This window comes from Littorina saxatilis, linkage group LG8 (genome assembly GCF_037325665.1).
Source record: "Littorina saxatilis isolate snail1 linkage group LG8, US_GU_Lsax_2.0, whole genome shotgun sequence".
Taxonomy (NCBI): Eukaryota; Metazoa; Mollusca; class Gastropoda; order Littorinimorpha; family Littorinidae; genus Littorina; species Littorina saxatilis.
The window spans coordinates 59,518,509-59,546,008 of NC_090252.1; the positions used below are offsets into that span (position 1 = coordinate 59,518,509).

The following is a 27,500-nucleotide window of genomic DNA, read 5'->3' on the forward strand; positions in this document are numbered from 1 at the left end:
AAGAGCAAAACGGAGCTGTTTTGTCTGCTGTATAGTTTTCTCGCTAAAAACTGTGTGGCGCCGGTTGGTTTTCTGCCGTTTTTCTTCCAAGTCGCCGACCCGGTGTTGAAGAAAACAGTTGTAGTTGAGAATGGTCCCCTTTTACCCGTTTGCCGTTTATCTCAGTTTCTGACTTTTTCTCTCCCGGCACCAGCTGTGTAAGGTAGATTCCCCCATTCTCTCTCTCTCTTTGTTCATGTTCTGCTGCCGCCACGTAGTAGTAGTATAGTTATCTCGGTCGGCAGTATAGTGCTGCTTCAGAACTTAATCCATCTCACCCTCAGATTTGTTGTTGTTGTTGTTGTTGTTGTAGTAGTAGATCAATCATCATCATCATCATCATCATCATCATCATGTCACACTAGTGACAGCAATATAGTGCTTTAAAAAAAGCCGATGTTGTTTTGACAATCTCTGGAACGGGAGAGGGGGAGGGGGAGGGGGAGGAGGAGAGAAAGGTCGCCGCTCTGCTGGCTGATATTTCTGATACCGGGACTTGAAAGTTGGCAACCCTGCGCTAAGCATTCGGCCTTTCTCTCTCAGTACTACAGCAAAAGCGTTGGCGGCGTGGCGAGAACGTGGTGTGTGTGTGTGTGTATGTGTGTCATGTGAGAGGGGAGGGGAGGGGGGGGGGGCTGCGCGCGGGGTGTGGGGGAGAAGGGAGGACCTGTAGACAGGCTGAAAAGATCATGTGTGCTGCTACTATAACTTGCCCAGCCAGCCCCACCAACAACAAACTGTGACGGGATGTCACTCAAGACTATATGATGATAATGTTTAGAGTTTCTCAGGAGGTGAAGTCTTCTCCAAACAACAAACATTTACTTCAAGAGAGAGAGAGAAAGACTGATCAGCGCCGTCTAGTGCTAATTCCTCTATACAATCATTCAGTGTAGAATGACTGAATAATAATAATAATAATAATTGTTTTGATCTCACCAAATCAATCTTCTTCTTGTTAAAATATTTGCCAGCCCCACCAACAACAAACTGTGACGGGATGTCACTCAAGACTATATGATGATAATGTTTAGAGTTTCTCAGGAGGTGAAGTCTTCTCCAAACAACAAACATTTACTTCAAGAGAGAGAGAGAAAGACTGATCAGCGCCGTCTAGTGCTAATTCCTCTATACAATCATTCAGTGTAGAATGACTGAATAATAATAATAATAATAATAATTGTTTTGATCTCACCAAATCAATCTTCTTCTTGTTAAAATATTTGTTTTTTCCATTTTGTTTTTATCCCTTTTTTTTTTCCTCAGTTTTCCTGTTGCTTTCTTCTTCTTCTTCCATTCAGCTATCCCTTTTTTTTTTTTTTGGTTGATGTGTGTATAGTCTTTGACTCCCGATCGACCGGCTCTCTTTCTCTCTCTCTCTTCCGCCAATAACTATTAGTGGAATGCCATCACACAGACTTCATCACGGCCCGTTCAATTGCTGTCTGCCTTTTACTACCACCACAACCACCGCCCCCGGCCGGGTGATATATTTTTTCAATTTTATAAAAGCTTGAAGCAACAAACAAACAAAAAAGCAGCGTCAACTTGTTTTGCTCTTAAACATAGTCTGATTCTCGTATACAGAGTGGGATCTCTCAAGAAAACCTGTTATCAAGTCCAAAACAGTATGTAGTAGTATCTACAGCCCAACGAGGTCTGCAACTATAGTGAGATAAACTTCGCGGCCGTTATAAGAGGTGGTCGACCGTTCATTGGGTGGTGAGGAAGAATTCGTTTGGCGGTCAAAAAATCTACCTCATCATCCAAAACCGCAATCTCTGTGGCTACTACTTCGGGCAAAAAGTCATGGTTGAGGTAAACCTTGACCGGCGAGAATTTCCATACCAATACTACGGCCATCAGTATACATTTGATAACATTATTACATCCGAATTCTTCTTTTTTTTGTATAGAGAGAATCAGGAGAGGGGCGCGCCCCCTCTTTTGTACATTTTCTCTATGGGAAAATAATATAAGACTAAAAGTAAAAAAAGTCACACACATACACTAGTTTAAAACACAGCGACCAATGAAAAAAAAACCGGGGAGGGGTGTGGCTGGCCATCTCTCTCTCTCTCTCTCTCCCTTCAATCAAACAAAACCGATAGGGGGGCGTCTGTCGGCGGATCGTAGACTATATCCTGATAGTAGAAATCATCTTCAAACTCATTTTCATCAGCAATAAAGCTGAGGATATCGTCAAACTTGTCGTCGTTGTTAATAGTGTCAGGTGTAGTAAGATGATCAGAAGAAGAGGCCGCCGCGCCGGTGGTGGTAAGATGGTTGTTGTGCATGATGAGAGATTCTTCTTCTTCACAATCAATTTCGATTTGTTGTTCTGTGTGATTTGTTTGTTCTTGCTGGTGGTGGTGCTGCTGCTGCTGTTGTTCTGTACCGAGACTGGTCAAAACTGAAGGAGGAAGAGGAGTTAAGGTGGTGAATTTGACTTTCTTTCGAGTAGGTTGTTGCTGCTTTCTTAATGATGATGGTCGCCGCGCTACTAGAGGCTGTTTTTTTGGTTTCTTTGGTGAGAATACATATTCGTAGGGCCAATCATTTTGTATTTCTTCTTCAAATAGCCTTTCGTCCACCAACACGCTGCCACCACCGTCCGAAGTACACGTTATAATAGAATCATTATCGCTAGTACTTTCGTCTATTATTTCCTCAGAATCATCATCATCATCATCATCGTCAGTATCCATCACCATCGGGTTTGTTACTTGAGTACTAGTAGTACAGGCTTCTAATTCTTTCTTGATGTAATTGCTGCTCCATATATTTCGACATTTCCGCTTTCGACCTCTCTTGGTCATCGCTTTTTTTTCTTTTTCTTCTACTGCTTGTCTGTTTCCTTTTTCTCCTCCCGAAATAGTAAGGTCTAGTGGCGATTTTTGTTCTGACGAGATCATGATCATGCCAGGGAAAAAAAGATAGTTGTTGTAAATATGCCAGTAGTAGTAGTAGTAGTAGTAGCAATAGTAGCAATAGTAGCAATACATGTAGCAATACATACAGTAGCAACAACTGTGTGTGTATGTGTGGTTAGTAGCCTTTCGCGGCCGCGGGTCTTCCTCGGTGAAGTGAAATCGATCGAATTGTGTCACGGTATTTATAAGACCTACTAACTTACCACACACGGAAGTGGGCGGGGCCGGCGGCGTATTATACTACTACTACCTATTTCTACCACGGTTCCTTTCTTTCTCTCTCATTTTCCCTCTCTCTCGGGGTTTGTGTGGTTTGCTGCGGCGTTTTTGGTTGTAGATATCTTAATATTATTATTATTATTAGAGGACGGAAAAGAAAAGAAAAACTTTGTTGGCTCAAATCCGCCAACACTACCACCACCACCATCATCATCAAGATTCCTAGCCGACTCTTTCGTCATGCTTTCAAAATTGCAACTTTTTTGTTCTCGAAACAACACCAACAACAACAAAAAAAATGATGGAGTGAAAACTGATTCAGAGAAAGCTACAGTGAATGTGAATGGCCCTACTTCAAAAACAAAAAATCCAAAACGCAGTTCAAAGTGTCTCAGTAGTAGTGGTTTTGGGTCGGTATACGCAGTCCGAGATTTTTTGCCAAGAAACAAAGCTGTAAAGTTGTTGGAGCAGCACGCCGAGAATGAGAAACAAAACAAAAACTCACACACACAATTAATAAAGTAAGAAAAGAAATGAAGAAAAAAAAAGGAGGTTCTTTTCCCGTTCTCTTTATGTGGCGATGTGTGTGTCAAAAAGGGGTATTAGTGTTTGTAAAGAGGAGGGAGTAACTTTCTCGCTCAACTCATATCAGTTATTTCAAACAAAAAGTTTTAAAAAGAAGACGAATAAGAAGACGAGCAAGAAATTACGCGATTTACAACTTTATTTCAGACTCGAAACATAAAACCCCAAAACCAAGAATAAGAAACAAAACAAAAACTCACACACACACACACAATAATTAATAATAAAATAAGAAAAGAAATTAAGAAAGGAGGAGGTTCTTTTCCCGTTCTCTTCATGTGGCGATGTGTGTGTCAAAAAGGGGTATTAGTGTTTGCAAAAAGAATGGGAGTAACTTTCTCGCTCAACTTATATATCAGTTATTTCAAACAAAAAGTTTTAAAAAGAAGACGAATAACAACGACTCATAAAATTACGATTTATAACTTTATTTCAGACTCGAAACATAAAACCCCAAAACCAAGAATAAGAAACAAAACAAAAACTCACACACACATACAATTAATAATAAAATAAGAAAAGAAATTAAGAAAAAAAGGAGGTTCTTTTCCCGTTCTCTTCATGTGGCGATGTGTGTGTCAAAAAGGGGTATTAGTGTTTGCAAAAAGAATGGGAGTAATTTTCTCGCTCAACTTATATATCAGTTATTTCAAACAAAAAGTTTTAAAAAGAAGACGAATAAGAAGACGAGCAAGAAATTACGCGATTTACAACTTTATTTCAGACTCGAAACATAAAACCCCAAAACCAAGAATAAGAAACAAAACAAAAACTCACACACACACACACAATAATAAAATAAGAAAAGAAATTAAGAAAAAAAAGGAGGTTCTTTTCCCGTTCTCTTCATGTGGCGATGTGTGTGTCAAAAAGGGGTATTAGTGTTTGCAAAAAGAATGGGAGTAATTTTCTCGCTCAACTTATATCAGTCATCTCAAACACAGACTCGAAAACAAACACCTCCAAAAAAAACCAAGAATGACAAGGGAAAAAAGACTTCACACAATTTGAAATAAAATTAAAGAAAAAAAAGAATTCAGGACTGAGAAGAAAGAAAGAGAGGAACCTTTCACCGTCATTTCTGTGTCGAAGTTGTGTCTGAACATTAATGTATACTAGGGAGTAACTTTCTCGCTCAACTTATATCAGTCATCTCAAACAAAAAGTTTTTTTTTAAAAGAAGACGAATAAGAAGAAGACGAGCAAGAAATTACGATGTACAACTTTATTTCAGACAAAACTCCCGAAAACCAAGAATGAGAAACTCACACACACAATTAATAATAAAATAAGAAAAGAAATTAAGAAAAAAGAGGAGGTTCTTTTCCCGTTCTCTTCATGTGGTGATGTGTGTGTGTGTGTGTCAAAAAGGGGTATTAGTGTTTGTCAAAGAAGAGGGAGTAACTTTCTCGCTCAACTTATATCAGTCATCTCAAACAAAAAGTTTTAAAAAGAAGACGAATAAGAAGAAGACGAGCAAGAAATTACGATGTACAACTTTATTTCAGACAAAACTCCCAAAAACCAAGAATGAGAAACAAAACAAAAACTCACACACAATTTGAAACGGAATTACCAAAGAAAAAAGAAGATTTATGATTGAGAAGAAAGAAAGAAGAGGGGAACCTTTCACCGTCATTTCTGTGTCGAAGTTGTGTCTGGGCATTAATAATGTATACTGGGGGGGAGTAACTTTTTGCCGCTCACTACAATTACCCACATATATCAGTAGTCATCTCAATCAAAACAGTTTTATAAGAAGAAGACGAAGAACAACGTACTACTACTCTCACTCCCATAAATTATAATGTACAACTTTATTTCTCGACTCGACACCAAACACCCATCCACACACCCAAGAATGACAACAAGGAAGGAAACAAAAAAACTTCACACAATTTGAAACGGAATTACCAAAGAAAAAAAAGAAAAGATTCAGAATTGAAAAGAAAGAAAAGAAGGAGGAAACCTTTCACCGTCATTTCTGCGTTGATATTATGTCAGGACATTTAAGTACGATGATCCACACACAAAAAAAGTGCTGTGCAGGCTTATAGATATATGATTCTGACAAAAAGAGAACTTCTGTTTATTTGGCCCCAAAACTCGCTTCGAAAGAATTTCAACAACGAGTCTTTGTGTTAGTGGTGGTGGTGTTAGTGACTTTTGAGTACGATGCTAAAAAAGTGCCGTTATAGACTACATAATATATGATTCTGGCAATGAGAACTACTTTTTGTATGCCCCCAAAAACTCGCTTCCAAAGAATTTTAAAATAACAATGAGTCTTTGTGTTAGTAGTGGAGGTGGTGGTGGTGTTAGTGACTTTTGAGCACTTTGCTAAAAAAAAAAGTACTTATAGAATATAGGATTATGGCAAATGAGCACTGCTTTTTTTTTTAAAGTTGGTCCCCAAAACTCACTTCGAAAGAATTTTAACAACAAAAAGTCTTAGTGTTAGTGTTGTTTGTAGTGACTTTTGAGCACGATGCTATAAAGAAAGTAATGTAGTGATCAAAAAGAGAACTTCTTTTTTTTTGTTAAAGAGGAAAAAGATATCTCTCTACGCGGAGGACTATCATGATTATTATTATTATTAGCAGCCAATCAAAATTAGTACTAATGCGGACTTTTTTTCCTCGTAGGAATAATAGGTAAGTGCTTCGGTTCCAACCAATCAAAACGCCCGAGAGAAAACCGACCGACCAATCATAACCAAAAACACAAATCAACCAATCACAGGACTCCTCGATCTTGCATCAACATTAATCATTTTAATATATCAAGCAGATAACCACGGGAGAGGGTGGGGTCGACTGGTGGCCGTCAGACTGACAACATCTCCCAACGACCGGAGTGGAAAAATAAGTCCCAATATAAGACAACAAAAACAAAATGAAAAAGAACAAAACAAAAGACAAATGAAACGCCGACAGAATTTGGGGACTTTGTACAAAAACGAAGTGAGTTGGGGCCCCTAACAGAGACAAAGAACAAAGCCACAAATTGTGAGATATAAAACTACACAACAAACAAATTGATGTAGACAACATTTACAAAGAGCAAACGCAAACGTGTGATGCACACGGGGAAAAATGATAGTTAAAATCCTTTCACATTTCGACAACAAGACAGTTTCAGAAGACCACCTTCACTATTTTGGACACAATTCGCAATTTTAAAACAAAGACAATGCAGCACACGGGGGAAAAAAATACGTTTTTGAGCTAAAAGTTGTTTGATATGTGAAAATCAAAAAAAAAGTCCCTTTTTACGATTTTAGACAATCTGTGATTCGCACACACACACACACAAGTGCTGCGTTTGCTACGACTTGTTGTTTGTTTTTCTCTCTCTCCCCAAACATGTGATTGTTGATGAGAGAAAAAAGAAAGATCGGAACATATGTTTCCGTTGGTGTGGAGCTGGAAATATTATTAGTCTGTTTTTCCCTTGTGGCACGCACCGGTAGTGTTGATACCTTTTGAAAGTGTTACTATCACTAAAAATGAAGAACGGGCAATCTCTCATTTTCTTATGAATGCATTGCCACTACAATTGCACAAAGAATGGTGGTAACAATCATTCCGAGCCAAAAGTTGTAAGATGATGTGATGTACACAACTAAACAACAAAAGTTTAGTCGTAGGAGCTCTCTCTCTCATTCTCTCTCTCTCTCTCTCTCTCTCTCTCTCTCTCTCTCTCTCTCTCTCTCTCTCTCTCTCTCTCTCTCTCTCTCTCTCTCTCTCTCTCTCTCTCAACAAGAAGTTGAGCCATACAGTAAAAAAAAAACAAAAAAAACGAAGCGAGTTCAGCCCATTTACAGAGACAAAGAGCAAGCAACAAATTGTGATATTACAAAAACGACAAAACAAAAGTTGATGTACAGAGAAAATGTTCAAGGCAAGGAGCTAACAGGAATTTGTGACATGAATAAAAACCACAAACAAAAGTTGATGCACACGGGAACAACATAGTTGAAATCCTTTACGATTTCGACACCAATCTTTGCAAGGAAGTTTGAGGAGATGTGTGGAAAAAGGAACTGGAAATAGCAGTGTGTATTCTTTTTCTCGGCGGCACACACGGCCGCGCATAGCAACACCAGCTGTACTACCGTGGATCTAATCTCCTGAGCGAGCTCGCCTGCGAGCGTGCTGTTACTATATTACGCCGTCAGCGGACTGATACTATTTTTTGCTCTTTCAGGGCGGAGGAAACACACTGCCTTTGTTTTCATAGATAAAATAATCTTCCCAGTTGTAACGCTTTTGATCCCATCACATATAATCCAGTCAGAACGCAAGTTTACATAGACACCAAACACTCCTCCAGAAATATGAACGTGATTTCGGTACTAAGCCCCTGTTATAATGCATGCATATAATGGTGTCTTAGATTTTTGATAGAAGAAATTATTGTTAGGTACAAAGCAGGGAACTACAGCTGCTGTCAATGAATCGCTCAGACTGCATTGTGGAGAACACGCCTGATGAGCGCTGTGGAGGAAAAGAGGCACACACATCAAGCAACTAAAATCATAAATAATAGCGGGCACACATAAATCGTGATGCACAAAAGAGACAAGCAGCAGATTCTACATTCTCTTTTTCTTTCTTTCATTCTCTTTCTCTCCCTCTCTTTTTCTCTCTCTCATTCTCTCTCTCTCTCTCTCAACGAGAAGTTGAGCCATACAATCTATGATTCGCAGTAAAAAGGAACGCAAACGAAAAAAGTTGTGAGTCAAAAGTTGTGAGATAAAAAAAGGATGCACACGAAAGAAAAGTTTCAGAGCACTGCTACGATTTAGATAATCTGTGATTTTCACACGACGGAAAACAAGATCGGGGATGAATCTTTTCTAAAAACTATTCTGTTCAGGTGGAATAAGGAATGGGAAGAAAATAATCTTTCCTCTGTGGCACGACGGCGGCACGGCAGCAACGCAACAGCGATAAAACAGACTTCAGCAGAACGGTGGTACAGGTTTACTGATTTGATCAACGTTTCTAAAAGATGATATGCATGAGGCCACCAAAAAAAACCAGGGAGATATGGTTTCGTTTTAAAAAGTGAGCATGCAAAGCATATAACTTCTGTTTCTGTTTGAGAGAGGAGAAGAGAAAGAAAAGAGGGTGGGTTTACACGATTAAAAAAAAAGATTCTTCACTGTTGTAGGCATGAACGGGGGGTAGAAAGAACACGGTAATCAACTGACGGACGTGGTGATTGTTTTTCCACCTGATAAAACCGAGCTAAGCAAGCCGCAACGACTGAACACAGTCGTCGTATAGTGTTAATTTCCGGCACTGAATTTTGGAGAACGCCGCGCCATTAGCGCTGTGGAGGTGTACAGAAGCTTCTCGTATGATACGCTAGTTTTATTTCTGTCTCAATAACATTATAAGAATAAAGAGTGTCCTTCTCAGTCGTATACTAAAGAGGTATACACATCAAGCAACTGGAATCGTAATAGCGGCACACAAATCGTGATGCATATATGAGACAGCACTGTAGTAGACCAGTGTACTCCACAACACAAAAAAAATAGACTATACACGGGGGGGTTATATTTCTACATCCAGAATGTATTTTCCCGTTCATTATTTCTGTGGTGAAGAAAAAAGAGCAGGAACGAATCTTGAAAACTATACTACTAGTTTTTGTTCAGGTAGAATAAAGAACGAAAAGGAATGATATTCTTTTCCTCTGTGGCACGGCAGCACAACAACAGCCTCGGAGTCTGGATAATAAAACAGAGTTCAGCAGAACAACGGTGGTACAGGCAGTTTGCTGAGTTGATCGAATATTAGTGTCTGGAAGATGATGATAGGAGGGGCCCACAAAAAAGCGAAAGACATATGATACGTTTCTCGTTTTAAGAAAGTGAACGTGCAAGTATATAACTTGTTTCTTGATGGGGTTTTTTTTTTTTGAGAGAGAGAGAAAAAAAGAAAGCACGCAAGCAAGCCGTAGTGTTGATACCTTTTCTTCTTCTTCGGCGTTCCAGGATACCTTTTAAAAGTATTACCATGGCTAAAAAAAAAAAAAAAAGAGAAGAACGGGCAATTTCTCATTCTCTGAAGTAATAATACAAGTGCACTAACATTGCACAGTGAATGGTACCAATTCCGAGTCAAAAGTTGTGAGATGCGGCAAAACAAAACAAAGGTTGAGTCATAGGAGCTGTAATGAGATGGTTTCTTTTTTTTTTTTTGGAAGTTGTGTTTGCTACGAATGTTTTCTCTCTCCTCCCCAAGCATGTAATTGTTGATGTGACAAGAAAGGAGAGACACAAAAAAGCAGGAACGATTCTTAGATTCACACAAAGGAGAAAAGATCCTCCTGTGAAGCCGCTGCCAAGCAGGCAACGATAGTCGTGTATATATATCGTTGATTTTAGTTTTCTCTCCTTTTCTAAAAACACAGAATGTGTTTCCCCGTTCATTGTTTCTGATTTGATCGAATATTAGTTTTCTGGAAGATGATAATGAGGCCCCCCCAAAAAGTGGGAGATGCTAAGTTGTTTCTGTTTTAAAAAAAGTGAACATCGGTAAGCATATAACTTGTTTCTGTTCTGTTTATAACAAGAGCAGGGATGATGATTCTTTTCCTCTGTGATAACGCAAGCAGCAGTGTTAATACATAAACAAAGAAACAAAACAGAACGTGTTTCCCGGTTCGTTATTTTTGTCCACACGGCCGTAGCTTGTCTCTTTTATTTTTACAAACACCAGCTGTACTACCGCGGATCTAATCCCCGGCCTGCGAGTGCGTTGTTATTACGCGATACCCACAGTCGTCAGCGGCAGCTGGCTGATACTACTCTGCTCTTTTCCAGTCTGCGGGGCGGGGAAACACACTGCTTTTTTTGTTTTTGTTTTTCATAGATAAAATAATCTTCCCATTTGCAACGCTTTTGATCTCATCGCATAGTCCAGTGAACACAATTTACATAGACACCAAACACTCCTAAAGAAATGTGATCTGCACTCTTATAGTAATGCATGCAATCTACATGTCTCACAGCCACATGGATACAACACAAACAAGCACAAACTTCCACCCATCATGCATGTAAGATTTTTGATAGAAGAAATTATTAGGTAATAGCAGGGGACTTAAACAGCTCTCTACGAATCACTCACTGAATTTTGAAGAACTCACCATTAGCGCTGTGGAGGTGTACAGAAGCTTCTCTATACGCTAGTTTTATTTCTGTCTCAATAACATTATAATAATAAAGAGTGTCCTCGGACACAATTAATAATAATAAAAAAAGAAATTCGAATTGAAGGGGGGGGGGTTCTTTTCCCGTCCTTTTTGTGTCGATGTTGTGTCAAAGGGGCATTAATATTTGCAAAGGAGGTAATTTCTCACCCACAACCCATTACAGTCATCATCATCTCAAACAAAAGTTTCACACAAAGAAAAGAAGATCGAGTCAAGAAATTCAAAATTAAAAAGAAGAACTTCTCTTTTTGTTTTGTTGGGGCCAAACTCGCTTCAAAGAATTTCAAGAGAACTTCTGTTTATTTGGGGCCAAACTCGCTTTCAAAGAATTTCAAAACAAAACAACAAAAGTGATGGGTGCGTCTGTAGGATAGTAGCAATCATCTTCAGAATCAGCAGTAATGAAACTCGTTGTTGTTGTTGGTGTTAAAATAACACTGCAGGAAAAAAACACTACAGCAGTGTTTTTCCCCTAGTAAAATATCACTGGGAGTGTTATTGTCCTAGGAAGATTACACTCCTTCGCCCGGGAAAAAATGACTACACCCAGGAAATTAACACTACCCCAGGGAAAAAAGACTGCTCTCAGTCCGCGGGTTTGCTGCGGCAGCTTTGTACGGCTTTAGATTCACGCCATGTGCTGTTTGCTTTAAGATTGTGCCGCCGTCACGTTTCTGCCTGTCTTGCGCCTGAGTGATGTTCTCTGAAACTTTGTCTTTCACGACAGTGGACAGCTGCCCGATACTGTCCACCCTTTGCTTGATATCTTCAGTCGGTCTTTGCATCCTTCGGGAAATATACCGTCAGACAGGACTTTAGATATATCAGCCAACCTCTCTTTGGACACTTCGGCACAGCTATCCTTTGGACGATGATATGAGCAGACCCCAAAGTAGGAGATATGTTTCCGTTTTAAAAAGTGAACGTGCAAGCTTTGTTTCTGTTTAAATTCGACAAACTGCGAAAATCTTGCTGTGTGCGATTTTTAAGGGGAGAGAAAGGAGGGGGAAAAAGGTGTGTGTGTGTGTGTGTGTGTGAAAGAAGAATCAGTAGAAGTTAGTTTTCTACCCGCTCGGCAGAATTTGCTGGTTTTTCTTCCACCACCAGATTTCTTGGTTTTCTCTGACACGCGCGTAGTTGAAGAAAAAAGTTGCGTGAAATTTTCTCTAACCCCACTTTTCTGCCACGGCTCGGCAGACCGTTTGCCGTTTTTCTCAATTTTTGGTTTCTCCACCGGCTGTGTACGCGGTAGATTCGCCGCAGCGACGCCAGTTTTCTCGCTAAACTAACTGTGGTTGTTGTTCTCCTTTGGGCAATTTCATCCGGGCCGGCTGTTGTGAGCTTTGATTTTTCTTCTTCTGCTGCTGCTGGCAAATTCTCTCTCTTTTTCCTTCCTCCACACAATCTATTACGGCCGGTTTTCTGTAAGTTTAAAAAAAAGTTTGCCCCACTTCCCCGCGAGACATTCCTCTCTCTCTCTCTCTGACTCTCTCATTCTTTTTCTCTCTCTCTCTCATTCTCTCTCATTTTCTCTCATGCTCTCTCTCTCTCTGACTCTCTCATTCTTTTTCTCTCTCTCTCTCATTCTCTCTCATTTTCTCTCATGCTCTCTCTCTCTCTGACTCTCTCATTCTCTCTCTCTCTCTCTCTCTCTCTCTCTCTCTCTCTCTCTCTCTCTCTCTCTCTCTCATTCTCTCTCATTCTCTGTTTTGGTGGACTAAAGAACAGGGGAGTATTATTTTCCTCTGTGGCACTAACACACGCACGCAGCAGTAGCAGCGTTGATAAAAACAGAATATGTTTCCCGTTCATTATTTCTGATTTGATCGAATAGTTTCTGGAAGATGATATGAGGCCCCAAAGTGGGAGATATGTTTCCGTTTTAAAAAAGTGAACGTGCAAGCATATAACTTGTTTCTGTTTAGGGAGGGAAAGAATGAGCAGGAACGATTCTTAGAGCAATGGGAACATGAAAGTTTACACAATATTCGAAAAGATTCTTCACTGACGTTGGAACGGCGGGGCCCAGGGTGAACACGGATTTCTTCAGAATAGTATTCAACTGACGACGTGGCGAGCGTTGTTTTTCCCCGTGAAGTCAAGCCAGCAACGACTGGAGACGGAGAGATGCGAAACTGAAGTTGTTGCGGCGCGGCGGGCGTGACTCATCATTGTTATTACAAACAGCAGTGGGTAGCCTCCAGGCCGTAGTAGTAATAGTAAAAGCTTGGCACATGTCCCGTTTAAAGTTGCGGCTTGGAAAGGAACGGGAGAAAAAAAGGAAGGGAGTTTGTTGGAACGGGCCGGGGGTATTATTAACTGACGACGTGGCAAATGTTGTTTCCTCCCAAGCCGCCAAGCAAGCATCGACTAAAAATTAATAGTCGTGTATATAGTGTTGATTTTCGATTCTCTCTCTCTCTCTCTCTCTCTCTCTCTCTCTCTCTCTCTCTCTCTCTCTCTCTCTCTCTCTCTTTCATTCTCTTTCTCTGAGCGATGTGCATTAAACAAGAGAAGTTGAGCCATACTACGATTTAGACAATCTGGGATTCACACAAGGGAGAAAAGATCAAGGACGATTCTTTCCTAAAAAAACCAAACTATACAGTTTCTGATCGGTCACGGTGAAATAAAGAACGAAGGAGAATATTCTCTTTTCTCTGTGGCACGGCACGGCACGCAACAGTAGCAGCGTTGATAAAAACAGACAGAACAAGACAGAGAGAACAGGACAGACAGAACAGACAGACAGACAGACAGACAGACTGAGAGGGAACTTTGAACTTTTGAACTTTGACAACACCGCGGCCGCTCGGCAGTGTTGTGTCACGCTCCAGAATACGCCGCGATTGTCAGTACTGCCTGGCTTACCTCCCTTACTCCCCTGCGTTCTGTGACTGAGAGGACTCGTCTCATTCTATTTCTGAGTTAAAAGGTGTGTGTTCGTGTGTGTGTGTGTGTGTTATTGTGTGTGTGTGTGTGTGTTATTGTGTGTGTGTGTGTGTGTGTGTTATTGTGTGTGTGTGTGTGTGTGTTATTGTGTGTGTGTGTGTGTGTGTTATTGTGTGTGTGTGTGTTATTGTTTGCTGTTATAAATACACTTAAAAAAAATAACCCCCACTCCGATTCGGACCCAAATTTTGAAAAACTTTGTTTTGATACAAGATTTTCTTCTCGACATAAAAAGTCACGCTGAAACCCCGTAATGTCTTAGTTAGAAAATGTGTCTTCATCGGCTCAAAATTTCATTGTAATCTATAGCGAGGGTTCTTCTGGGGTTTTCAACATGGCGGGTATACTACAAACAAACACACCAAATGACACCCCCCCCCCTTAAACTACAACCCGGAGTCTTTATTAGACGTAGGGTTTACCATCTAACAGATACTCCGATTCGGACCCAAATTTTGAAAAACTTTGTTTTGATACAAGATTTTCTTCTCGACATAAAAAGTCACGCTGAAACCCCGTAATGTCTTAGTTAGAAAATGTGTCTTCATCGGCTCAAAATTTCATTGTAATCTATAGCGAGGGTTCTTCTGGGGTTTTCAACATGGCCAAATGTGATCTCAGGCAGTGTGGGGATAGTGAAAATATAAGAGGACCATAGAACAAAGAATTTCCCACTTGGGCTATAACATATATATATATATATATATATATATATATATATATATATATATATACACATAAACACACACACACACACACACACATACACACACACACACACACACCTGGGCAGCACAACTTTTGTTGCTGCTAGCTTTCCACTAGGAGGAAGCGGCCTGAATTTCTCAGCGATGGGACGGTAACGTTTGACCTGAAATAACGGCACTGGACAGAAGGCTTTGAGCTTACATTGCTGAAGCTTCGTTATGATTGCCTACAGAGGCATGGCAACGAGCGTCTGGTGATGTGGTCCCTGAATGGTCACCGTGTGGTCAAGTGGCTAAGTAAACACGCTCAGTGTCATAGTTCAAGCAACCCGAATGTCTCATCCACCCAACGTGAGTGAAGGGAATGCATTGCTATGATACCCACACGTGTCTTATCAGACATTAGACTGGAGTAAAGACCTTTCATTTTAAAGATTTGTTTGTTTGTTTGTTTGTTTGCTTAACGCCCAGCCGACCACGAAGGGCCATATCAGGGCGGTGCTGCTTTGACATATAACGTGCGCCACACACAAGACAGAAGTCGCAGCACAGGCTTCATGTCTTACCCAGTCACATTATTCTGACACCGGACCAACCAGTCCAAGCACTAACCCCATAATGCCAGACGCCAGGCGGAGCAGCCACTAGATTATTGCCAATTTTAAAGCCTTAGGTATGACCCGGCCGGGGTTCGAACCCACGACCTCCCGATCACGGGGCGGACGCCTTACCACTAGGCCAACCGTGCCAGTATTTTAAAGATACCTCCTCTCTCGCCATCTTATGAATTATTTCCGATCAGTTCAGGCTTTTCAATTTGAGAAGACCACGCTACGACTAGAATACCTTCCAATACTCTGCAGCCTGACTGTTCTTTGTAGATAATCATTTTTAGCTGAATTAATTTCGTGATGTCAATCTTAACAATTATTGTTAGCGAAAAAATTCGCGTCGGACAAAGAAAAGCCAGGCGGTTCAAGTGAAAGGATGCTCAATTTATTTTTATTTATCATTATTTTTTTTTTAATCTCAGTTGCATGCAGGCTGCTTCAACCCTTTCTTTTTTGCCTCTTTCTTTGTTTTATTTTTATTTTATTTTTTTGGCGGGGAGCATCCTTCTTCATTGATCTTTTTGTCTCTCTTTTTTTCCTGCTTTTTATATTAATGTTTCTACTTTAAATATACCTATATCATTAACAATACTATATCTAAATGTATTTTAAACAACTTTTCTATATAACAGTTCCCTCTCAAAAATGCATACAATATCCAGAGGGGAAAAGATACTCCTAGCCCACGAGTTTGCTTTCTTCTTCAGTGTCTATCTATCCACCCACCATCGGCCTAATTAAGTCATCTCACGTCTGACACGACATGCCGATAAGACGAGTTATCTCCCTGTATCATATGCTGTTCTTTGTAATCTGAAGGAGACTCCCATGAGCTAACTGCAACATTACACTTAATTGTAATTAAAACGAATGATTGTAGTGTTCAGATACTAGACAGTAGCTCAAAGGCGCAGTCCTTACCGTGAAAGGTTCGGTTAACTGTCTCGTAAGATAAGACTATCTCTCCAAATGGACTCACGGGCGTGATGGTAAGACGTCGGCCTCCTAATCGGGAGGTCGTGAGTTCGAATCCCGGTCGCTGCCGCCTGGTGGGTTAAGAGTGGAGATTTGTCCGATCTCCCAGGTCAACTTATGTGCAGACCTGCTAGTGCCTTATCCCCCTTCGTGTGTAAACGCAAGCACAAGACCAAAATGCGCACGGAAACTGAAGATCCTGTAATCTATGTCGGAGTTCAGTGGGCTATGGAAACACGAAAATACCCAGCATGCCTACTCAACGAAATGTGACCCTCCACCACGAAATGAGTCGCATGTCACCTCGCGCGGTTCTGCGCTAGGCTTAATATAAGTCCGGGGAGTGTCTGGTAACAGTGTGTGGGTCACCTTAGTCACAGGCTTATAACTCAAACAGTTTTTGCTTTTTTCTAAAACGGTTTTCACCAATGGATAGAGCATAAAAAACTCTTTATGAAAATGTAAAAATATGAAAATCATGCAAAGGTGACATGTGACTCATTCCGTGGTGGAGGGCACAAATCGGAGTGAAGCTGACTATGCTTTGGGGAACCCAAATGGGCAAACGAGCTCACTCGTAACCAGAACATTGTGGAACGCTGAAGAAGAAGAAGGACTCATACCCAAAATCAGCATGTCGTCGCCTTCCCGTGCCGGTGTCGGTCTCGAATAGCAGCTAGCATCTGCTGAAGAGACATTTAAACCCCAAAAACCAACCAACCAACCATCCCGTGCCGGTGTAAAAGGAAAAGTTGTCCGCTGGGAAAAAGGGTCCACCCGGACAAATTTTTCTAGATTTTCAGCGGACAAATTTTCCCAGGACAGAAAGTCCTAGCCTATATTTAGGGGTTGGACTCTGATTCCTGGGGGACATCTTTTCCTTTGACAAACAGACGGACACTTCATCCTTTCACACCGGTTCTTCTAGTGTCGGGTTTTAATCAAAATTACTTCAATTAATCTTCTTCTTCTTCTTCTTCTGCGTTCGTGGGCTGAAACTCCCACGTGCACTCGTGGTTTGCACGAGTGGAATTTTACGTGTATGACCGTTTTTACCCCGCCATTTAGGCAGCCATACACCGCTTTCGGAGGAAGCATGCTGGGTATTTTTGTGTTTCTATAACCCACCAAACTCTGACATGGATTACAGGATCTTTTTCGTGCGCACTTGGTCTTGTGCTTGCGTGTACACACGGGGGTGTTTGGACACCGAGGAGAGTCTGCACACAAAGTTGACTCTGAGAAATAAATCTCTCGCCGAACGTGGGGACGAACTCACGCTGACAGCGGCCAACTGGATACAAATCCAGCGCGCTACCGACTGAGCTACATCCCCGCCCCACTTCAATTAATCATATGAACATTGAAATAATCCATGAAAAAATATTCCTACTCTGCACAGAAAGTGCCAAGGTTGTTGCTTTTTGGTAAGTGTTCAAGTCGAAGGATCATTTAGGATGGTCTCAACCCATCCAAAAGTCCTAATAGACCCACGATGGTCAACTGAATCTTTTTCACTGAAAGGCTCAGCCTTTAGATTATGCTGAGCAGGAGCGCTAATGTGGACTAATACGGTACCTCTTGAGTTGATTAGAACAAGATAGCTCCCACCTTTCACCGCCTTGAGTGTGGGAAAGAATAAGTAAAACATGACTACCGCTGTGAGATACTCCCTTGACTCTGACCTGCTTAGGACCTACAACTACACCACAGGAGCTTGTAACATATTCAACAATACCCCTTGACTGCCGGACGAATATAGTTAATTAAATCTTCTTTTTTTAAATCATCAACATGCAAACGAACATTTTACCAAAACCGAGAAAATGGTCCCCAGAGGAGGAAATCATTTTGCTGAAAATGCACAGAGAAATACTACTGCAGTTGTTTCCCTTGTCAGCAGACTGATTTGTTTGTTCTCCGATAGACAAAAACGAACAAGGGCGGATTTTGACGAACTAGTCAAAGGAGGGACGGAGTAAAACAATGATAGAAATCCTCAATTACGTGTCGATTGTGGATGCTTCTGAGCAGTTGTTGTTGCTGTTGTCCCAGTCCAAAACCATCCCCAAGTAGGTCTATTTAGATATTCATCCACATGTCCCTGTGGTTTCTCATTCACACATTTGAGAGTTAGGTATCACACACATATGCAAAATCGAGAAGAAACAGCGATAATGTTTTACTTTGATCCATATCACTAATGTTTCAGTACTTTGCTTTTTCTTTAGACCTCTGTTCCTCTGCATGTAAATACAGTTGAATCGTGTATGACACTTTCGTTAAAGGTGTCTTTTGTGCATTAACCGAGGACATTACGAATCTCATCATGGAGAGAGGTCTGAACAGTTGGATAGATTATGTGGTTATTGGTATCTATTTTGCGTTTGTTATTGCTGTTGGGCTTATGGTGAGTGTGGCTTTTAATTTTGTCAGTAATCTGTAAAGCTATGATTAATCTCTTTAATTATAATTAGTGTGTGTGTTTGTGTGTTTATGTGTGCGTATGTGTGTGTGTGTGTCTTTGCTTTGTGTGTGTGTGTGTGTGTGTGTGTGTGTGTGTGTGTGTGCATGTGTGTGTGTCTGTGTGTGTATGTTTGTGTGTGCCAGTGTGTGTGTGTGTGTGTGTGTGTGTGTGGGTGTGTGTGTGTGCGCGCGTAAATGTGTCTGTCTCTCTGTCTGTGCGTCTGTGTGCATCTGTCTGTCTGTCTGTCTGTCTGTTTGTTTGTCTGTCTGTTTGTCTGTCTGTCTGTTTCTGTCTGTCTGTCTGGCTGTCTGGCTGTCTATCTGTCTCTCTGTCTGTACGTCTCCTTTTGTGTCTCAGTGTCTGTCTGTATGTTTGTGTGTGTGTGTGCGTGCGTCCGTGTGTGTGTGTGTGTCTCTGTGTGTGTGTGTGTGAGAGAGAAAGAGAGAGAGAGAGAGAGAGAGAGAGAGAGAGAGAGAGAGAGAGAGAGAGAGAGAGAGAGAGAGAGAGAGAATGTGTGTGTACGTGTTTGTATGTGTGTCAATGCCGAGGAGAAAATCGGCGAGTGCACACATTCATACCAATTATAATCCACATGATAAAACATTGTTAAACGTGTCCCCTTTTCTTTCTGTCAGGCTCTTCCGATTTCAGTTTTCCGCACTAACGGCAAAGCCATGGGGTACAACCACACCTCCCTCTCCTCCTTATCTTTTAATCTAAATGTAATGCGGTGTAATACATGAACACGTACAAAATGTTGCTATCTTTTTCAGTCCATGTGCCGGAAGAACAGGGAAAGCGTGAAAGGTTACTTCCTGGCAGGACGCAACATGCACTGGATCCCCGTAAGTTGACGTGTAGGGTAAGAACACTTTGGCTGTCCCCATTAATGTATGTCGTTGTGGCATAGTGGTTAGAGTGCGTGTCTCTCACGCAGGCGGACCGGGTTCGACACCCACTCGGTCGAACCTCTTACGCAGGCGGACCGGGTTCGACCCACTCGGTCGAACCTCTCACGCAGGCGGACCGGGTTTGACACCCACTCGGTCGAACCTCTCACGCAGGCGGACCGGGTTCGACCCACTCGGTCGAACCTCTTACGCAGGCGGACCGGGTTCGACACCCACTCGGTCGAACCTCTCACGCAGGCGGACCGGGTTCGACACCCACTCGGTCCAACCTCTCACGCAGGCGGACCGGGTTCGACACCCACTCGGTCCAACCTCTCACGCAGGCGGACCGGGTTCGACACCCTCTCCGTCGAACCTCTCACGCAGGCGGACCGGGTTCGACACCCACTCGGTCCAACCTCTCATGCAGGCGGACCGGGTTCGACCCACTCGGTCGAACCTCTCACGCAGGCGGACCGGGTTCGACACCCACTCGGTCCAACCTCTCACGCAGGCGGACCGGGTTCGACACCCACTCGGTCCAACCTCTCACGCAGGCGGACCGGGTTCGACACCCACTCGGTCCAACCTCTCACGCAGGCGGACCGGGTTCGACACCCACTCGGTCCAACCTCTCACGCAGGCGGACCGGGTTCGACATCCACTCGGTCCAACCTCTCACGCAGGCGGACCGGGTTCGACATCCACTCGGTCCAACCTCTCACGCAGGCGGACCGGGTTCGACACCCACTCGCTCCAACCTCTCACGCAGGCGGACCGGGTTCGACACCCACTCGGTCCAACCTCTCACGCAGGCGGGCCGGGTTCGACACCCACTCGGTCCAACCTCTCACGCAGGCGGACCGGGTTCGACACCCACTCGGTCCAACCTCTCACGCAGGCGGACCGGGTTCGACACCCACTCGGTCCAACCTCTCACGCAGGCGGACCGGGTTCGACATCCACTCGGTCCAACCTCTCACGCAGGCGGACCGGGTTCGACATCCACTCGGTCCAACCTCTCACGCAGGCGGACCGGGTTCGACACCCACTCGGTCCAACCTCTTTTGGGACCTCCACAAATCTGAAACTGTGATCAGGTCCTAGAATAATCGAAGTTTTAAAATGGGGGTAAGTTTACAAATGTTAATAACAGGACATCTGAGAGAAAAAAAGTCTCCCAAAGGATGGAGTCTTAAACGGTGGTCAAAATAGAGGGGTTCCAGTGTACACGCATCCGATGTTTGCTAGGCTCTCCAGTCCACCCAGGTGGATATGGGTACCTGATCCTAATTAGGACATGGGAAACCGAAGGCCTCGAGGGAGAGGAGATAGGCATCGCCCTCATAACGTTAGCCCTGAAAAAAGTTTAAATCTCCACCACCTCGTCCTCTACGACTAAAACAATTCTGGAACTGAATTTAACATTTTGATAAGAAATAAAAGTCTTTATTCCCCCCTCTGCTTCGATCTTTACCTCTGTAAACTTGTAGAGCTAGTTATTTTTCGATAATGACCCAGCAACCAAACAAATAACGACCCAGCAACAGCCTGAATCCTCGATAGTGCAATGGGTTGAGAAGTTGTTCTGTTTCGGTACTACTTTTTGCGACTAAAAAGTTCCGAACGCTCTAATGTACGAAGTATACATCTCTGGAGCAAACAATACAAACATACCGCATTTAAATTAACAACTACAGGCCTGAACACATGAATCTCCATATAAAATCCATGAGTTCGGTTGTTTTCTGAATCTAGATCTGCCGTGCTCAAACGTTCATCACAAGCAATTTCACAAGACAAGTAACTCATACTTTGTCTAGCGACAAGAGTAGTTCCCCTTCTTTTCACTCAGTTTCTTCGACAACAGACTGCAATCCGACGGTCAGTTTTCAACAATATTTCATTTAATAAACAGATCACACGCAACCAAATGCACACATCTCATCAATTTAAACAACATAAAGCGGTTTCATACACTATTTTTCCCAGTTTCATACAGTTTTTAACGTTGGAACACGGGTGCAAAAGTTCGTCTGCTAGTCCCATTTGACGAAAGAACATTATCCTAAGCGATACCAAAACATATACAGAACACACAATATCTGCCTTTGCCGCCACAGCAGAATAACAGCATATCTGTGTACTTGATTTTAGTCTAAAATAGGAAAACTGACAAGAAGTGTTAACAGAATGGAATGATTTGCACGGAACTATACAACCGCGCATTAATCGATCGCCTGCGCAGGTTGACTGGTTGAGTGAATAGGATTCGATCAAACTTTCGCAAAAAACCTCCTCTTTTCTTTGAATAACTGAAGAAAGGAGGAATAAAGAGGTTACACACCTCGTCTCAGTGATTATAAAAAAATAATGGTCTCAGTTCGCGGTCATGAAAAAGCTCGCTAAAGCTCGCATTTTTCATGATCCGCTAACTTCGACCATTATTTTTAATAATCACTGAGACTCGGCATGTAACCTCTACATCAGCCCCTAAAGTAAATTTGATATTAATGTATTCTTCTTCTTCTTCTTCTTCTTCTTCTTCTTCTTCTTCTTCTTCTTCTTCTTCTTCTTCTTCTTCTTCTTCTTCTTCTTCTTCTTCTTCTTCTTCTTCTTGTGTCTTCTTTGTCTTCTTCTTCTTCGTCGTCTTCTAAGATCTTTACTTTCTGAGATCATTTTCAAAGCCACGTTGTATGTTGCTGTATGTTGCCTGATATGTTTCGCATTGTTTTTGCTTCAGATCGGAGCCTCCTTGTTTGCAAGCAACATCGGCAGTGAGCATTTTGTCGGACTGGCCGGAAGTGGAGCGGCTTCTGGGATAGCTGTTGTGGCATTTGAGTGGGGCGTGAGTGCACATGAACACAACGAGGGATGGAGGAGGAAGGGCGCAGAGGAGGGAGGGGGATGCATAGGAATGTTCGGTTTGTTTGCGTGTGCGTGTGGTGGTGAAATTGATTCCGTATTTCTATCTAAATGCTTGCGTTTATTTGATTAAGTTTACAACGCTGTACAAACACGCGTTCGTTTTCCTCCACTCGTCTGTCTCAGGGTACGCTCGACCTCCTGAGGCTCAGCTGGTTTCGGCTGTGTTTTGGTCGTCTGACATTCCCGTTATCCCAGTTATCGTGCTACCAGACAACCAGCTGAAGCAACTGAAGCATCTCAAACCATCTACATACATGTTAAGCAGATGGCCATTGTTAGCATTCTGTCAGCGGTATGAAAATCCGTTCCTCTTTTGCAGGCCGTGCTGTTGCTGATTTTGCTAGGATGGTTCTTTTTGCCCATCTACCTAACGGCTGAGGTAAGATAATTCTACAACCTCTTGATGATTTTTTTGTCGGGCCAGGGACGGGCATAGACAAAAGACGAGACAAGGAATTGTACTCGGTATCGTATGTATTTAACACGTACGGGGCCACCTGGTGCATAGAAGGTGACCATGATCATCCAAAAGATCAGGTGTGCGACCGGTTTCTGTCACCCCGCCATTCAAGCTGCTGTAGTATGCCTTGAGAGGACAAGATAGGGATGAGGGTGGAAGCGGGCGTGGCGCGGGTGTGGTTCGTACTGCTTGACTCGATAATTGTTGTGTCTCATTGCACTAACACTCAATACAGTGTAGCATCAAGTGTGCTTAATGTCGTTGTCGACTGTCTCATACCGTGACGATTAGTAAGGCCTTTTGTCATTATGTCAAGTGCTGTCCATGTGAAAACATCGACTTGATAACAGGCCGATAGGTCTTCAAATGTATCTGTATAATTTGGTTTGTGTTTAAACTTGTACACACATTTGTCTTCCTCTGATTTTCACGTTCTGTATGTGTACATGTATACATGTGCATATCAGTCTTTTACTAATCGCCATTATACCTTATCTTATGAGAAGGGGTGATAAATAATTTTCATCATTGTTATTCATAATATAAAGTGCTTGAATGGAAGGCTGACTGTAGCGTATGCTAGTCGTATTTTGTGTACAACGGATTGAGATGTGCGCGTGTTTTCAGGTGTTCACTATCCCCGAGTACCTGGGTCGAAGGTTCGGGGGTTACAGGATGAGGATCTACCTGAGTTGTGTGGCGCTATCCCTCTACGTCCTCACCAAAGTATCGGTGCGTAAAGATCGGTTATTTCAAACTTATACCGTTGTGCTTCACGTGCTGTAGTACACGGCTTCTTTCCTCTGTCTACAAGTTGACTTCATCAATCTGTTTCTTCACTTGTATCTGGGTCTTTCTTAGATTTCTTTTTTAGGATGTGCGACATACACCCTGGAATATAACGTTCGTCGGCACTGGTGAACCGCCACTTTACTGAAACCAAACTCATTGTCTCCCAGGTACGGATATATCCGTACCCACTCATATGGCTCTATCTGGCCAGGTACGAATATATCCGCTCAGACTGTTAGCTTCAGTCGCTTCCTGTAACGTCCATCTAACGCCTGCATTCCAGCGTGTTGATACACAGTTACTACAAAGTTACTACAATTCTGAGTGACCTGCTGCAGCACAGCTGGTCTCGGGTAAAAAAGACTTGGTCAACATAGGTGGGGTAGAAAGTGTTAAAAACGATGTATTGGCAACGTGCGTGTCTTTCGCGTCAGGTGCCTTGCACGTGCCCAAAAGCAAGGCAAGGACAAGAACTTCGTTGCCTTTAGAGCTCTTCCCGAGTTCCTGTAAGGCTGGTGGACAAGTGTCGGTTGGATTGCAGGTTGACGTGTATGCTGGCGGAGTGTTCATTCAGCAAGCCACAGGATGGAATCTCTATCTCTCCATGATCCCGCTTCTCATCTTAACTGCTGTCTACACCATCGTGGGTAGGTACTCTCTTCGTCATCATCATCAGCAGTAGCAGCAGCAGCAGTAGCAGCAGCAGCAGCAGCAGCAGCAGCAGTAGCAGCAACAACAGCATCATCTTGGTGCATCATCATCAGTGTCGTAATCATCAACATCATCATCATCATCATCATCGTCATCGTCATCGTCATCGTCAACATCACAACATCATCATCATCAACAGCATCATCATCACCACCACCATCATCATCACCAGCTTTATTTTATTCATCATCAACGTTACTCCCTTCCACACACTACTTTTTAAGACCTCAAAATGTTTTAGAAAATCGGGTCGTTTAAAAAAGGAAGCATTACATTAATGGAGGTTAAAAAAACAGAGGGTAAGAAAAGAAAATCGGGTCGTTTAAAAAAGGGAGTATTACATTAATGGAGGTTAAAAAACAGAGGGTAAGAACAGAAAATCGGGTCGTTTAAAAAAGGGAGTATTACATTAATGGAGGTTAAAAAACAGAGGGTAAGAACAGAAAATCGGGTCGTTTAAAAAAGGGAGTATTACATTAATGGAGGTTAAAAAACAGAGGGTAAGAACAGAAAATCGGGTCGTTTAAAAAAGGAAGCATTACATTAATGGAGGTTAAAAAAACAGAGGGTAAGAAAAGAAAATCGCGGAATCTTGAAAGAAAGTTTTACTATGCAAACTGACTGTTCCTGCAATGGTTGTGACAGGTGGCCTGGCAGCCGTGGTCTTCACAGACGCTCTGCAGACTGTCATCATGCTTATCGGTGCCATTGTTCTGGCCGCTATGGGTAAGGACTAGATCAAAAACCTAAAAATTTGAAGCGGAAGGTGTGTTTGTTTAGAGTCTGTGTGCATGCGGTTCGGATAGGGGAAAGGGGGGGAGGTCTGAGGATGGCATTGTTTTAGCTGCTATGGATAAAGACTAAGAGCTTAAACGTTATGAGAGGAAGGCGTGTGTGGGGAGGGTGGAGGTGGTGAGGGGGTGGCTTGAGGGTTGCTTTGTACTGGATAGTATGGACAAGGACTACACCAAGAGCCTGACGTTAGGAGTAGAGGTTGTGCATGGAAGGCATTTCTACCCAAATATCTGCAACCAAAAAAAACCCCGTCCGTTCTCTATTGAATTACTTTCCAGCCTATAGCAAGGTAGGAGGACTGGAGGCCCTATACTCTAAGTACATGGAGGCCGTACCGGCCTCCTTTGCCAACCACAGCATCAATAACACGTGCGGCATGCCACGACACGATGCCTTCCACATCTTCCGTGACCCTTTGACCGCTGACCTTCCCTGGCCAGGGGTCATGGTCAGGGCTACACTGGCGTCCTTGTGGTACTGGTGTGCTGATCAGGTGTGTGTGTGTGTGTGTGTGTATGTGTGTGTGTGTGTGTGTGTGTGTGGTTGTGTGTGTATGTGTGTGTGTGTGTGTGTTTGTGTGTGTGTGTGTGTGTATGTGTGTTTGTGTGTGTGCGCCTCTGTTAGTTTGTCCGTTTGTTTTTTTGTCCGCCTGAATGCCTGCCCAGCTGATTTGTTGGCTGTGTCTCCGTCTGTCTCAGTCTCTCTGTGACCATGTCTTTCATAATTAGCGTATGTCTGACAGATATCACAATCCAGTATAGAACCAGGCGGTTGCAGGCAGTCTTATCTTTACTCTTCATCGTCATGTTTCGTCCCTTTTTCGTGGTTTTTCTGTCGGTTTTTTATACGTCTACTCCCATTTCTGTTCAGGTGATCGTGCAGAGGGCGCTAGCAGCACGCAACATGGCGCATGCGCAGGCAGCCACACTGATGGCTGGGTGCCTCAAGTTCACCCCCCTCTTCCTCATCATCATCCCGGGCATGATCAGTCGAGTCCTTTATCCTGGTCAGTGGAATGTACACTCCTAGGGTTAGGTTTGTTGTTATTTTTGTTGTTGTTTTCTGCAAAAATCTGATTCAGCTGTCCCCCTTAGCCCGACTGTTTAGGCCAGAAGAGGAGATGCCTACACAAGCATGTTCTTTTGGTATAAAGTAGACCACCCCCCCCCCCCTACACACACACACACCCTCCACTCACTTTTCATAAGGCTTTCAAACTCGGAGAAAATGGGGTTTCACCAAAACGGAGCAAATCTAAAACGGGAGTATATTTGCAGTCGTTATGAACAGAAAATGTGCAAAACTACCTTCTTAGACTCTTACAAGGGTGGAGGCCAGGTTCAAATATGTGACTGTTGAACATTTTTTGTTTATCAGAAATGGTGGCGTGTGCGGACCCTGACACGTGCATGGAGGTGTGTAACAATCCATCTGGCTGCTCCAATATTGCCTACCCATTGCTCATCCTCAAAATGGCGCCAACAGGTATGATTTGGTTAGACGCCCCTTTATCTTTCTTGTTATTTCAACGTCTGCTTCTCGTTGTTGTTGTTTTTTTCTTTTTGTTTGTTTGTATGTTTGTTTATTTAAATTTCCTTTCGTGTTTCTGCTTTCCTTATGTCAATCTAAATCATTTGTTGGTGCATTAAGAGTCTAAAATCTCTGTTTTTCGGTGGTGTGTTAAAACTTCAAGTAAAAATAAAACTTTAGAGCATCAAGAGTATCTGAACAACTTTGTGACTTTCACCTTTTTTTCTTTCAATACATTTTTAACATATAGAGCAAAGTCAACAACACATCCTTGCCCTTTTCTTGAAACTGTTCTGAATGAATAAGTTATTTTTTCATTTCTACTTATGGTCATGCAAGCGTGATCTGCTGATTGCAAATTTACAAATCCTTACTGCCTTTTCTTTAAACTTTCTTGGATCAATAAGTACGAGTTTTCATTTCCGCTCCGCCTACTGGGTACTAATGAACAAATCCTTACTGCTTTATTTCGAAATAAATGGGGCCATTTTTCATTTCCGCTTCCGGTCAGGCATGCGAGGCCTGCTGATGGCGGTGATGGTGGCAGCACTGATGTCCTCCCTAACCTCCATCTTTAACTCTGCTGGCACCGTCTTTACCATGGACATCTGGCGAAAGATCAGACCTCAAGCCCCTGAAAAACAGTTGCTACTTGTTGGCAGGTGTGTTGAAA

General features: G+C 42.6%; 1 protein-coding gene across 1 annotated transcript in view; it reads left to right on the forward strand.

Annotated features, from left to right (window-relative positions):
* The first annotated feature begins 18,486 nt into the window (after window positions 1–18,486).
* Window positions 18,487–27,500, forward strand: part of LOC138972418 (sodium/mannose cotransporter SLC5A10-like) — a 12,295-nt gene continuing 3,281 nt past the window's right edge. Inside the window, exons 1-11 of the mRNA XM_070345077.1 lie at window positions 18,487–18,664; window positions 19,495–19,566; window positions 22,355–22,459; window positions 22,859–22,918; window positions 23,627–23,731; window positions 24,333–24,438; window positions 25,148–25,228; window positions 25,576–25,790; window positions 26,168–26,303; window positions 26,675–26,782; window positions 27,339–27,489. Coding sequence (XP_070201178.1) covers window positions 18,584–18,664; window positions 19,495–19,566; window positions 22,355–22,459; window positions 22,859–22,918; window positions 23,627–23,731; window positions 24,333–24,438; window positions 25,148–25,228; window positions 25,576–25,790; window positions 26,168–26,303; window positions 26,675–26,782; window positions 27,339–27,489 — 1,220 coding nt within the window. The 5' untranslated portion in view covers window positions 18,487–18,583. The remainder of the gene's footprint in view (window positions 18,665–19,494; window positions 19,567–22,354; window positions 22,460–22,858; window positions 22,919–23,626; window positions 23,732–24,332; window positions 24,439–25,147; window positions 25,229–25,575; window positions 25,791–26,167; window positions 26,304–26,674; window positions 26,783–27,338; window positions 27,490–27,500) is intronic.